The 12,500-nt window shown below is 38.6% G+C and overlaps 2 protein-coding genes across 4 annotated transcripts in view; one reads left to right on the top strand and one right to left on the bottom strand.

The window, feature by feature from the left end:
• Positions 1 to 2,094, top strand: part of LOC119572904 (tyrosine-protein kinase RYK-like) — a 97,212-nt gene extending 95,118 nt beyond the window's left edge. The window contains exons 10-11 of the mRNA XM_037919854.1: positions 1,456 to 1,605; positions 1,878 to 2,094. Of these exons, the coding sequence (XP_037775782.1) occupies positions 1,456 to 1,605; positions 1,878 to 2,064 (337 nt within the window). The 3' untranslated portion in view covers positions 2,065 to 2,094. The remainder of the gene's footprint in view (positions 1 to 1,455; positions 1,606 to 1,877) is intronic.
• A 6,767-nt stretch (positions 2,095 to 8,861) lies between these two features.
• Positions 8,862 to 12,500, bottom strand: part of LOC119572902 (trafficking protein particle complex subunit 13-like) — a 16,939-nt gene continuing 13,300 nt past the window's right edge. The window contains exons 7-11 of one of the 3 annotated variants that reach the window (XM_037919851.1): positions 11,982 to 12,078; positions 11,360 to 11,592; positions 9,893 to 9,993; positions 9,565 to 9,715; positions 8,862 to 9,463 (exon numbers count right to left, since the gene is read on the bottom strand). In XM_037919851.1, coding sequence (XP_037775779.1) covers positions 9,323 to 9,463; positions 9,565 to 9,715; positions 9,893 to 9,993; positions 11,360 to 11,592; positions 11,982 to 12,078 — 723 coding nt within the window. In that variant the 3' untranslated portion in view covers positions 8,862 to 9,322. The remainder of the gene's footprint in view (positions 9,464 to 9,564; positions 9,716 to 9,892; positions 9,994 to 11,359; positions 11,593 to 11,981; positions 12,079 to 12,500) is intronic. The other 2 variants (XM_037919853.1, XM_037919852.1) reach the window with 2 other exon arrangements.

The raw sequence follows: 12,500 nt of genomic DNA, 5'->3' as shown, positions 1-12,500 counted from the left end.
GAGGGAGGGAGGGGAGGTTGGGAGGGGTGGGAGATTGGAGGGAGGGTGGGGAGCATTGGGAGGGAAGGTTGGAGGCGCTGGGGAGATTGGGAGAGGAGGTTTTGGGAGGCTGGGGAGTTGGGAGTGAGGGTTGTAGGGGTGGGATCTTTGGGAGGGAGGGAGGTGTTGGAAGGAAGTAGTAAGGTGGATGGGGAGGGAGAGGAGGTAGGGTGGGGGAGTAACGGTAGCTAGGCGTTTTGGATGGAGGTGGTTTGCTTCTAGGTGGTGGGACGGCGCAGAATGGTTAGGCGGCTGGATCGCGGGGGTGGGAAGGAGCGCGAGGGCGCGGGAAAATGTGGGGGACAGGGGCAGCGGTGCTGTATTTATGTTCTTTTCCTGGTGCGCCCCCGGCCCGCACCCACCGTTGTGTATGTTCTCTGTCTGTGTGTGTGCTTGTGTTTTGTGTTTCGCCTACCACACACGTGCGTGCGTGCGTGCGTGCGTGCGCAGTGTAGTGTGTTGCGCAGTCCCCCCTCCGACATCTTATTTCCTCATCTCCTTATTCTATCCTCCGCTTCGGCCCCGTCCGCTTGGTTTTGGGGCCGGTTCTCTTTTTCCTCCGTCCGGCCTTTCTCCCTTGTCCCCGTCAGCGCATTTTCTCCTGCTTGGTGATTCTTTTTTTTCTTTCCCCATCCTCTCAGCTCCCTTATCAATTGACCAAGTTTGTTCTTCTTCCTGTATTCCGTTTCTTCGTTTCTTTGCGTTTTCCTCTCTGTCCCTTCCTCTCCTTTTTTCTCTCGCTCTGTTACTTCTCCAGTCTCTCTTTTTTATCTCTCTATCCTCCTCCCTTTCTTCTCACTCCCTCTTTTTTCTTTCTTGTCTCTCTCTTCTATCCGTCTGTCTCTCTCTCTCCACTATCTATCTCTACTCTTCTATCTCTCTCTTTGCGTCGCGCTATCTCTCCTCTTCTCTTTGCTTTCTACCCTCTTCTCTCTTCCCTCTCTCCTCTTCTTCTCTCTTCTCCCTCTTCTCCTTTTGTCCCCTTTTTCCCCCCCCCTTTCCTTTTCCCCCCCCCCCCTTTTCCCCTTTTCCTCCCCCTTTCGCACTCCCTTTTCCCACTTTTCCCCCTTCCCTTTTCCCCCCTTTCCCTTTGTTTCCCCTTTTCCCTTCTCTCCCCTTCTCCCTTTTCCCTCTCTTATCTTTTTTTTTCTCTTCTCTTTCTCTCTCTCTTTTCCTCTCGTTCTCTTTCTCTCTTTTCCCTTTTCTTTTTCCTTTCCCTCTTTCCCCGCTCGCCCTCTCTTCTCTCTTCCTCTCTTCTCCCTCTTCTTCCTTCTCCCCCTCTTGTCTCTCTGTCTCTCTGTCCTCTCTCTCTCTCTCTGTCTCTCACTGTATTCTCTGGTGCCTGTCTGCCTACAGTCTGTCTTTGCGTACAATTGAAGTTACGAGTCATGGCCGAACCAGAAGACCCCCTTCCAGGTACCTGCTGGGCTGCAGCCGCGGGACAAGCGAGGGCGTGAAGCTGCTCACAAGGGACCTGGTTCACATTGCCATCCAGGTGTGTCTTGGCCTCATCCACCTCCACCAGCAGCGTCTCCTCCACAAGGATGTCGCCACGAGAAACTGCCTGTATGTATCAATTTGTGTTTCTTTTTTTCATGCAGTAGTTCGTATTGTCTGTCCCTCTCTTGTCCAATTCGAACCGAAATCGAGTGTCCATCAAAAGGCTTCTTTTCAATCTGATACCGTCCGACATGAACACAATTGTAGTTTTTTTTTTTTTTTTTTTTTTTTTTATTTTCTTTTTTCATCCCTTTTTTTCTCCCCTTTTTTATGGTAAGGTTCGATTTTCCATTTCTCTTTTCATGCTGTTTCTTCTCACGCTTTCTTTCCCCCAACAGCATAGACTCTGAGCTGCAGGTTCGAGTGTCAGACACCGCCCTTGCTCGCGACTTGTTCCCGCAGGATTACCACTGCCTGGGTGACAACGAAAACCGCCCTGTTAAGTGGCTTAGCCTCGAGGCCCTTATCCATAAACAGTTTACTCCTGCCAATGATGTGGTAAATGGATCAGTCTTTGACTTCTAGTTTGGAATCTTTTTGAAACGAATAGTCATCTGTGTGTTGTAACTGAACTAATGTAATTTTTATTATAAGAACTAATGCATTTTTTTTGTAAACTAATTTATTTGTGTTTTAGTTCTCACTGTTATTTTGTTTACCGCTATGGCATGGCGTTGGGGGGAATTTTTTTGGTGTATTACTGTGGAGTTGACGACTTTGGCTCAACAACCATATATTGAAGTTGATCCCTTTGAAATGGCAGCGTACCTGAGGGATGGCTACCGCTTGGCCCAACCTCAAAATTGTCCTGATGAGTTGTGAGTCACTGAGATTTCTTATTTAACCCGTAGCTAGCTAAAGTTGTGTATATTGTATATATTTCTTTGGATTAAGAAATGACAAAATCTTTGATTTATGAAACCATTACTTTGCTGCTTAGAAAGAGGGAAGAGTTCAAACTAAACCAGATACCTGGCAATCAGATTTTTTTTTTCTTACCAGTAGATCTTAAACATAAAACCAAAGCCCGATAATACTTCTAACTCAAACCTTTCTCCCATTTGTAACGATTAGAAAGACTAGCCTCACACATACCTTTTTCTTCTTCCTTCTGACACCTTTTTTTAAATCTATTTCTTCTTCTCTTCAGGTTCGGAATGATGGCTTGTTGCTGGGCCCCCGCGCCCGAAGACCGGACCGGCTTCCCTCACCTCCTGTCCTGTCTCCAAGACTTTTATTCAGCTCTTGGCAAATACATATGAGTGTATTTGTGTCTGTTACTTAGTTCACCGGTGATACTAATTAGAAACGTCTTGGTGGAGAATTATTTAGTGACATTTGATGTGAAAAAAACTAAAATGTTTTTGTTTTTTTTAGCCTCAGAACAGTTTGTTAGTAACAGCTGTTGAACATTAGGGCTTTGAAGTATGCACTGAAATAATCATTTTTAGCCGATTTTGTATTGTTAAAGAAAGGATATCCAGATTTTTTCAGTGAAATGATACAGGGCTGGTTATCCTTTGTTGTACTGTCAAGTCAGTCGACAGAATCGAGGAGATGAATAAGATGTATGCCTTCATGCTATGCCAGATAAAGTATGTAAATGCAGATTCCCCTGGGTATGTAAAATGTCGTGTTTGTGAATATAGTCATCATACACTTTTTTGGTTATAAGTATGTACTTGATTTTACTTTTTTTTTGTGTGCGATCAGGCAGATTGAGATTGTTATTGTGATATTTCAGTATTTCTTCTGGTTTTATTCATATTCTGCCATTGTAGGCACAACAAATGTTTTTTTTTTTTTTATAATGTAGACCTCGCATAATACTAATTTGACAATTTTGGCCGTATCTTTGTATTAAATGGAAATATATGTAATCAAAATTATTCTACTAAGCAGATTGTCTGTTTGAAAATTTCTTGAAGACTAATATATCGCATATTCTACAAACGCATACTCTCTCTCTCTCTCTCTCCGCGTCTCTCCTCAGGTCTCTCGGTCATCCTCGATTCGTCTGGGAGGCCACTGACCCGACAGTCTCGCCCTCTCGTCCCACCCGTTCCAGCCTCTCCTCTCTCGCCTCTCCTCTCCGAATCCTCCTCCTTCTCTCTCTCTCTCGTCTCGGTCCTCAACACTACACCAACACACGAGAAACACTACACAACACACACACACACACACACACACACACACACACACACACACACACACACACACACACACACACACACACACACACACACTGTGCGCACACAGTTTTTCTTTTCCTTTTCGCACCTGAAAAAAACTACACTCGTTAGACTACTTTATATTATTTCCTTTAAAATCAATTAACTTGAAACCTGAATGCCTCATTTCCTTTGCTCTTTTATTTTCTATCTACTACCTACTTTTTATTTTTTATTTCATAGTGTTTATCAAACTCTAGAAAAAAAAAATCTTGCTCAAAACAAAGTCGTTGCATGAAAGTTCTTTGACATAGTTCAATATTTTTTCTTCAAGTGTGTAACTACTTTCTCCTTCTGTTTACTTTGTGTTTATGTAAAGAAATAAAAAACATGTCTGTATAAGCATTCACAGTGCATATTCTCTACCTAAAAGTTTTTTAAATTTTAGGTCTTATTTTCCAGTGAATTTCCTCCTCCGTCCGCTTCCTCTCTCATCTTCTCTCGGTCTCACCCTCCCCATCTCTCTCTCTCTCTCTCATCTTCTCAGCCTCTCTCTCTCTCTCTCTCTCTCTCTTCTCTCTCTCTCTCTACGAAATATGTTTGTTAAATGTTCGGCAAAGATTCTGCAGTGTATGCATAGCAACAGACAATGTTATTTATATATAAAAGTTTACTACTTAAAAGCTTGAAAGGGAAAAGTCGGGTAACTATTTGTGTTTGGCAGTATATGGTGCTAGAATTATATTTGAGAAACCTTTTTTGTGAGGACAGATAATGGATGCACTAACATGTTCTTAACTGTACTTAAAAGACATGGGTAATCTATAATTTAAAGATAAAGTACTTTAGACGATTCTAAAGTGTCCAGAATACATTTTATATTTGTGCATCTGTATGTTTACATATACGAGTCTATGTACATATGTGTGTGGATAAATGTACATACTTGTGAGCACGCGCATGTGCGCGCACGTACACACACACATGCACACACACACACACACAACACACACACTACACAACATCCCACACCAAAGCACACACAACGACCCACCACACAAAACACACACCCACACACACACCAAAACACACGCACACACACACCACACACACACAACACAACACAGGACACAACACAACACACAAACAAAACACACACACACACACACATACACACATACACACACAAAATACACACACATTTCTCCCCCCCCCCCCCAAGTGCCCTGTCCTACAAGGACGTTGGCGATCATGGATTTCCGCATCCTCCTATTTACCCAGATTCTGGACCCAATAGACTTTGGGCTGCTTGCCCCACACACCGTCTAGGCAGGCAATCGAGGTGAAGTTCCTTGCCAAAGGAAACAACGCGCCGGCCGGTGAATCAGATTGTGTCATGAGTCCAATGCTCTAACCACTCGGCCACGCGGCCATACACACACACATACACACTCAAAATACACACACATACACACTCAAAATACACACACACAACACACGGCAAAATACAGACACCACACAAATACGGACACACAAAACGACACACAAAATTACCACACAAGGTATAGGAGGCCACAAAATAATACACACACACGACACACACAAAATACCCACACCACACACACAAATACACACACACCACCAAAAATACACAGCACACAAACACAAAATAAACACACAACCACAACACAAATCCACACCACACACAAAATACACACACCCACCACCACAAAATACACACGCAACACACAACTCACACACGAGCACACACACACAAAATCACACACACACACACAAAAACCACACCAACACGCACACACCAAATACAACACACACACACACCCAAAATACACACATCACACAAAATACCACACACCCCACCCACAAAATACACAACACAATCACACACAACACCAAAATACCACCGACACCCACAACAAAACACACACAAAATACACACACACACAACACCCACACACAACACAAAATACACACACACAGAGCACACACAACATACAACCAACACAACACACAAAATACACACACAAAATACCACACACACACACACAACACATAGACACACCCACACCACACACACACATACATACACACACAAATACAAACACAAGACAAATGCACACACACACATATATACTCAGACACAAATGTATGAAGATTAAGTGTGTTGATAATGGGATATACCTGTAATGGGTATTTTTACATTGCTAAAAAAATGTATTAAGTTTATTGCCCTTATAAAGAAATATAATGTTTGTAAGAATGTTAAAAGGCAAAAAAAAAAAAAGCTCATCCACCTTTTTTGAACATTACTTCTTTTATCTTTTTTTTTTTTTTTTAATATAAAGGCATAATGGTCTCTCTACATGCCTTCGAACTCTCCAATTCATAAGGGTAAAAACAGGGTCATGACAATATATTAATATATATATATTACAATGCTGTGAAGGACTTTAAATGTTATGTAATGATAAGTCTTCCACATCATGTGGCAGTGATATTCAAAGTCTCTTTTAAGTTGTGACTGGACAAGCTATGTGTTATGTGTTCAATCACTGTTGCTATCCTTCAAAATCCAGTGCAAGCATTATGCTGAGTTATGATTTGACAATCTTGTATAAATATTTATATAAATTATTGAATCTCAGCAGAGATTACAAAAGCAATATCGGAGAAGAAAACAATAAATCTATGTTTGTAGATACTTGTGTGAGTGTAAAGTGTCACCAGGAACATCAGTTATAATTACAATTAGTATATTGGTGTACTATATGTCAGAATGAGTGTATATTATATTATGATCAAAATCTTACTGTTCATGAGTTTGCCAGATATATAATTACAAAAATCAAATTAATTTCTAGTCCACGTCACCATGTGTTGCGATACTCATATTCTTAAGCAAGTGTGAGGTTGTATTTTCTGTACTTCATCAAGTTTGTTTGAAACTTGGAACTATATGACTCTTCTCGCATTGAACTTAAAAATATGGGCATCAGAAGAGAACAATGTACTTTTTTCTGTTACCTGTTGTTCCTAATGGGCTTCATAAATGCATTGGCCTGAGTGTTGAAGCCTCACATGGTTGCAGATAAGGTGTATAAAGTGTACTTTACTGTAAATCTTCAGATATGTACTAATGGTGGTGATTTTAGCTGCTGTAACTTGACATGGCAATGCTGTCTGATTATGCACTGATCATAAATTCTAGATTTTATTCATGATATTTGTCCCATTTTGGAGGGGCTATCAGTACACTAGAAGAAAAAAACAGAACAGAGAAATTATAATGTACTTTTTAAAAGCTTGTATTCATATTACTATTCATATATTTTATTATATTCATTATTCACAAAGGGAAGGTGTATAGAGATCCATTAATTAGTGACTGTGATAAACATGAGGGTTGTTATTATAATTCAGTACAAAATTTTGAAGCTAATGAATGCAGGAGAAGAAACATTACTTATAATTGCAATACCACCAAGGGCAAATGTTAAAAAGAGAGTTTATGTAAGATGAAGGTTGAACTGAAGATTATCAGTTGGACTGCAAATAAAGAACTAATGGAGAGAATATTCAGTGTAGTGGTATAAAATGAAAATGAAAATTTGTAGGAGTGACTACAGAGACATGAGAAAGAATTTGCTGGGACAAATGTTGTTATGGTTTTGAGGGACTGTTTGACAGAAATATTGCCATTTAACAATTTACCATAGCCAATACCTGTGGCTTGAGTGAAGCTTTCAATTTTGGGAGCAGAATCCATTCCTACAATAGAACCTGCAGTAAATAAGATCATCATCATAATGATTATCCACTGTCTGTCTATTTTAAAAGACAATTCACTGACTTTTTTAAATGTCAGACAATATTGGGCAATATAAACCTTCACTTAAAAATAAATAAATAAAATAAATAAAAAGAATCTCTCCATATAATTTTCAATTTCAGAGGCACCTGCCATAGTAGTCTGTCTTGCAGTACTAATCACACCAGCAGTGCATATGACAGAAAGAAAACAAATGCACAACATTCTAATCACTTGTACATTGGGCACTTAGGGTAAATCAGATTAATTCTACTATAGAATGAATCTCCAACGGATAGAATCCTTATTCGTAGGAAATATTTTTACCTAAGGAGAGATTAGCATTTGACATCCTAGATTTTTTTTTTTTTTTTTGCACAATGAGTTAGGTAAAAAGTACTTCCATAACATCATGCGAGACTTGAGAATTCAGGCCCTCAACCTCAGGCTTGAGCTAAGAGTATCCTAGTATTGTTGTAACTAGTGCATGTTGCAAGTCGCACATTGTCCATTTTGTACCGGCCTTTGTTAACAATGAATAAATTACTGGTGCTTTAACCCAACAACCTGTACTCCCCTTGTTTTTGTCTTAATAATTTCCAGGCTTTAAAATGAAAAAAAAAAAAAAGAAGTAAAATTGGTTAAAAATTTAACTAAGGTATTTTCCCATATACTTACAAACAGCAATAACAGCACAACAGACTATATCAGTTGTTTCATATCTTAAACATTACTATTTAAAAAAATATATCTTTCAGTCCCAACCTAGTCATATTTTCACTCATAAGAGCCCAAATCAAAAAAATACTGTAAACTTAGTATGGTGAAAATGCGATTAAACAAAAGTCCACATTTTCACATGAAAGTTACAAATGATTTTTAAAAAATACTAATGCTATTAATGTGACTACTTAACAAATAAAGAAGCAAATAATTAGAGAAAAATAATGGTAATAAATTTGTTATATAGTTACATCTGTACATGAAATTTTCCATGCTTATATACTTGTGAAAAAGGTCTAAACACTAAGGAACACTCACCGGTAACTTGCCAAAAAGATATTTCAAATAAAGATTTAAAAGGGACTAATGGTCACACCTCCAGACATGAAGAATGGGTAATTAAAGTATAAACGAGATATAATCCATCCATTCAATGTAAATATATCTAAAAACATTCCAATACAAAGCAAGCAAGGAGAAAGAGCATTATAAATTAATTGGCTATCACAAACTTTACTCAAAGCTTACATCTTAAAAAGGTGCTAAATGACTAACCTTTTTGACAAATGACTCGATTCATGAGGAAATAAAACAAGATACGCAACATATTATTTTATACAAGACAGTCTGAACAAAATGTCTTCATATTTATGTATTCAATGCTAATTCATATAAAACAACAAAAATGCACAAATAAATCTCATAATAATAAATACTCAACACATATAATACTCCGAATAACCTCAGTATTACATACAGGAGAAGAGCAGTTACAGTACAATGAGTAATATCTTATGCAAAGGCAAATTTTGTAACAAGAACTCGCTTTCTAAAGCACAGACTTTATGACAATATGAAGATGAACAAACACTCATATCTGGAATGTCAACACAGAAATGGAAAATACACAAGAGACATTGCAATTTTTAAACCTCATTCTATGTAATAATAATCAGATTTTTCCACTCAAACTTTCTCATAACAGCAAGCCATATACATATATATATATACATTTGTTTTAAATCTCTAGTCTTTTCAACTTCAAGTTCAAAGAATAGACTTAAACAGGTTGGTTTATCCAAGCCGAGAAGAAATCTTCCTTTTCTTTTGTCTTCTCATTTGTCACGAATACCTGAGCAAGGTTCTCGTAGTCATATGTCCGTTTAAGAAAGGTGTCTGTTAAACGAACCCCAGCAATTGTCTGGAAATGAAACCAAATTAAGCATCCGACATACATTTACATTATCATTTCTTGAAAGACCAAGACTCCAAGAAATCTTTGTTCCTATCAACACTACTAACCTGTAATCCTGTATGCAGAGGAACGAGAGAAAGTGAGAGTGAAGTTGACTCTCCAGGTTGAAGCTGTGGCAGGCTTCGGCTACTAACTCCATTCCATTCAGAGCCACCGCCACCACTTAGGAAGTCCAAGTGCAGTTCTAGGTTCCTTTCGCTGTCAATGAACAATACAAATTTAATCTCCCCCCAACTGAAACAAACCCATCTGAACTCTTATGCATCAGGATAATACAGCTTTGTTTCTAATACTATGACATTGGATTACTGTGATCTTTCTTTAAGCAAGTTTAGGTCAATTTTTCATTGGGTCATTTTTTTATATCAACCTTACCATATATTTGTGATAGACAGGCCCACAGAAAATTGATCTTCCAGCTGCACAACATTTGGTATCTTTTCTACTGTAACTCTCACATCCCCATACTGTGGTGCCTGTGTGTAAATCATACAATTAGAAACGGAACTAAGCTGTCTTCTAAAGGAACTGCAGATGATCTTCACTTGATCTACTGTCTTGGAAAAAAAAAATCTGAAATCTAAAACAACATAGAAAAAGAAACCGAGAGTAAGGAGCATAGAGAGATCTTGCTTAACCTATCGGTGCCAGCAACACAAACTGTCTACTGTAGTTCTGTCAATTTTATTAACACAAAGATAGCATTTAGTTATCAAGAAGTCAGCTACTAGCCATACCTGGCCTCACCTGTTTACCCCATTCCTTGAATATTCAGGGAGAAAAGTTTTATTTCTTATACTGTTATCATAATTTTTAGCTGTGTGTGTGTGTGTGTGTGTGTGTGTGTGTGTGTGTGTGTGTGTGTGTGTGTGTGTGTGCGTGTGTGCGTGTGTGCGTGTGTGCGTGTGTGCGTGTGTGCGTGTGGTGCGTGTGTGCGTGTGTGCGTGGTGCGGTGTGTCGTTTGTGCGTGTGTGCGTTGTGTGGTGTGTGTGTAGTGTGTGGTGTGTTGGTAGTGCGGTGTGTGTGTTTGGTGTGTGTGTGGTGTGTGTGTGTTTGTGTGTTGAAATGTCTCTGCACACAGATGGCTATACTAGTGCTTAACCACAAAGAGTCAATTAGTAGACCTTGTGGCCTTACCTGATTTCATCTTTCCTTGAATTGGCAGGAAAACCACTTTTCTTACTAATACTATGCATATCAATGGTGTTATTTTTATTATAGACATTATAATTACTATAATGTTATAAACATTAGTCACAGCAAAATAAGATATCGTAAATCAAGGAAAATGGTAAACAGGCAAGACTGGCAGTACTCGTAAATGGCTTCGTTGGTGACTTAGTACAAGTGTAGCCATCTATGTGTATAAACATTAATAAAGTAAACTCACAGTGGGCATGGCATATACGTACATGCCATACCCGTCTGCATTGGGTTAAAAGGATGGGGTACACAAATGAGATAAGGTACACATAGTAACTGACTCCCTGGTGACGAAGCATTTCTAGAGCGATCTATGTACAAATTAAATTAATAAATTGAAATTACTGTGGACATGTATACATGCACTCATGGCTTCAATGCGTTTGAGATGTAAGTAATCCCTTTTTCCTATATGAAAATCTGTAGATCAAATCCAGACATTTATAATGCACTACAATGAACTACACTTTCAGTAAAAGAAATTCACTTCCCGACACCTACAAAGACTAAAATTTAATCCTAAACAACTCAAAATGGAATAAACATAAGACATAATAATCAGATATGCGACAAATTATTGTTGCTATAACAGGACCTTAACTTAAACATTACATTCATTACTCTTAAAGCCACACTAACCATTCTCTGAAGCTGGCTTGTCTGCAGTCTTCCGCGGTCACCCATGTTAGTTCGCCATACGATGTCAAGCTTGCCTATGGCTGTAGCTTGCCGCAACAGAGAGAGATTCATACGCGCTTCTGGCTTTGGCTTTAGGCAATAAAGGTACTGTCTTGTGTCATGAGGATTGACAACATTCATGCGGCCAAAAACCAGTGAATTGGATTCTTGGGCCAAGGTGTTCATTGGAGTAACTGGAACAATAAAGAAGATCTTTGGAATAGTTACAAAATTACACAGTAAGGAGAAAACTGCACAGGTAATTCAACATAATATTTTTTTTTTTTATTCTATCCTTGCATTCCGTTTCAGTGTGTTCATCACTATACAAACATCTTAACATTTCTCCCCAAATAACCCTTTTACCAGCTTAAATACAACACCAAATAATCTTTCAAGCTAACATAAAAAAATATATATATATATATTAAAGCGAGAACATTCCCAATACAAGAAAATCAAAGTAGCATCAGTATCAACCCTAGGTAAAAAGAAAACCAAAAAAAAATATCTACCCCATGCCATGAACTCGTAAATACCCCACAAGACTGCTAAAACGATGTATGTAGGTGCCAGGAATCACCTGAGAAGAAGGGTGAAGGTTCTAGCTCGACTCTCTCCAAACACAGAGGCCCGGAGGTGATGTTCTGCACTCCAGCCTCCAGGTACACCTCATCTGACTAATTCAGGAGATAAAGGTATTGAAGAATTAGTGCGACGTATTGATCTCTAATAACACTTGTCTACGTGTCATTTGTTTTGAGAATTCTAAAGGACTTTTTTTTTTCTAATGAAAAATTGTTAATTTTAATGAATGCAGGTATTATTATCAAATAATATTGGTATTTTTTATCTAAAAATCTTTCTAAATAAGTTATTGCTGCACTATTGTTTGGTTGTTTAAACGTATATCATTACCATTCATGAACTGTCAATAAACATAAGGGTGCAAAAGGTAATCTTTGTGTAATGAGTATCTCATGTGGTCATGTGGGTGCATCATTCTTTTAAGATCCTAATCATTAAGCACGCACACATGCACGCAAGTAATCAAGCACACACACACACACACACACACACACACACACACACACACACACAC

This window comes from Penaeus monodon, chromosome 5, assembly GCF_015228065.2.
Source record: "Penaeus monodon isolate SGIC_2016 chromosome 5, NSTDA_Pmon_1, whole genome shotgun sequence".
NCBI lineage: Eukaryota > Metazoa > Arthropoda > Malacostraca > Decapoda > Penaeidae > Penaeus > Penaeus monodon.
Note: the sequence above shows the minus strand (reverse complement) of the source record. Positions and strands in the feature narration are given on the sequence as shown.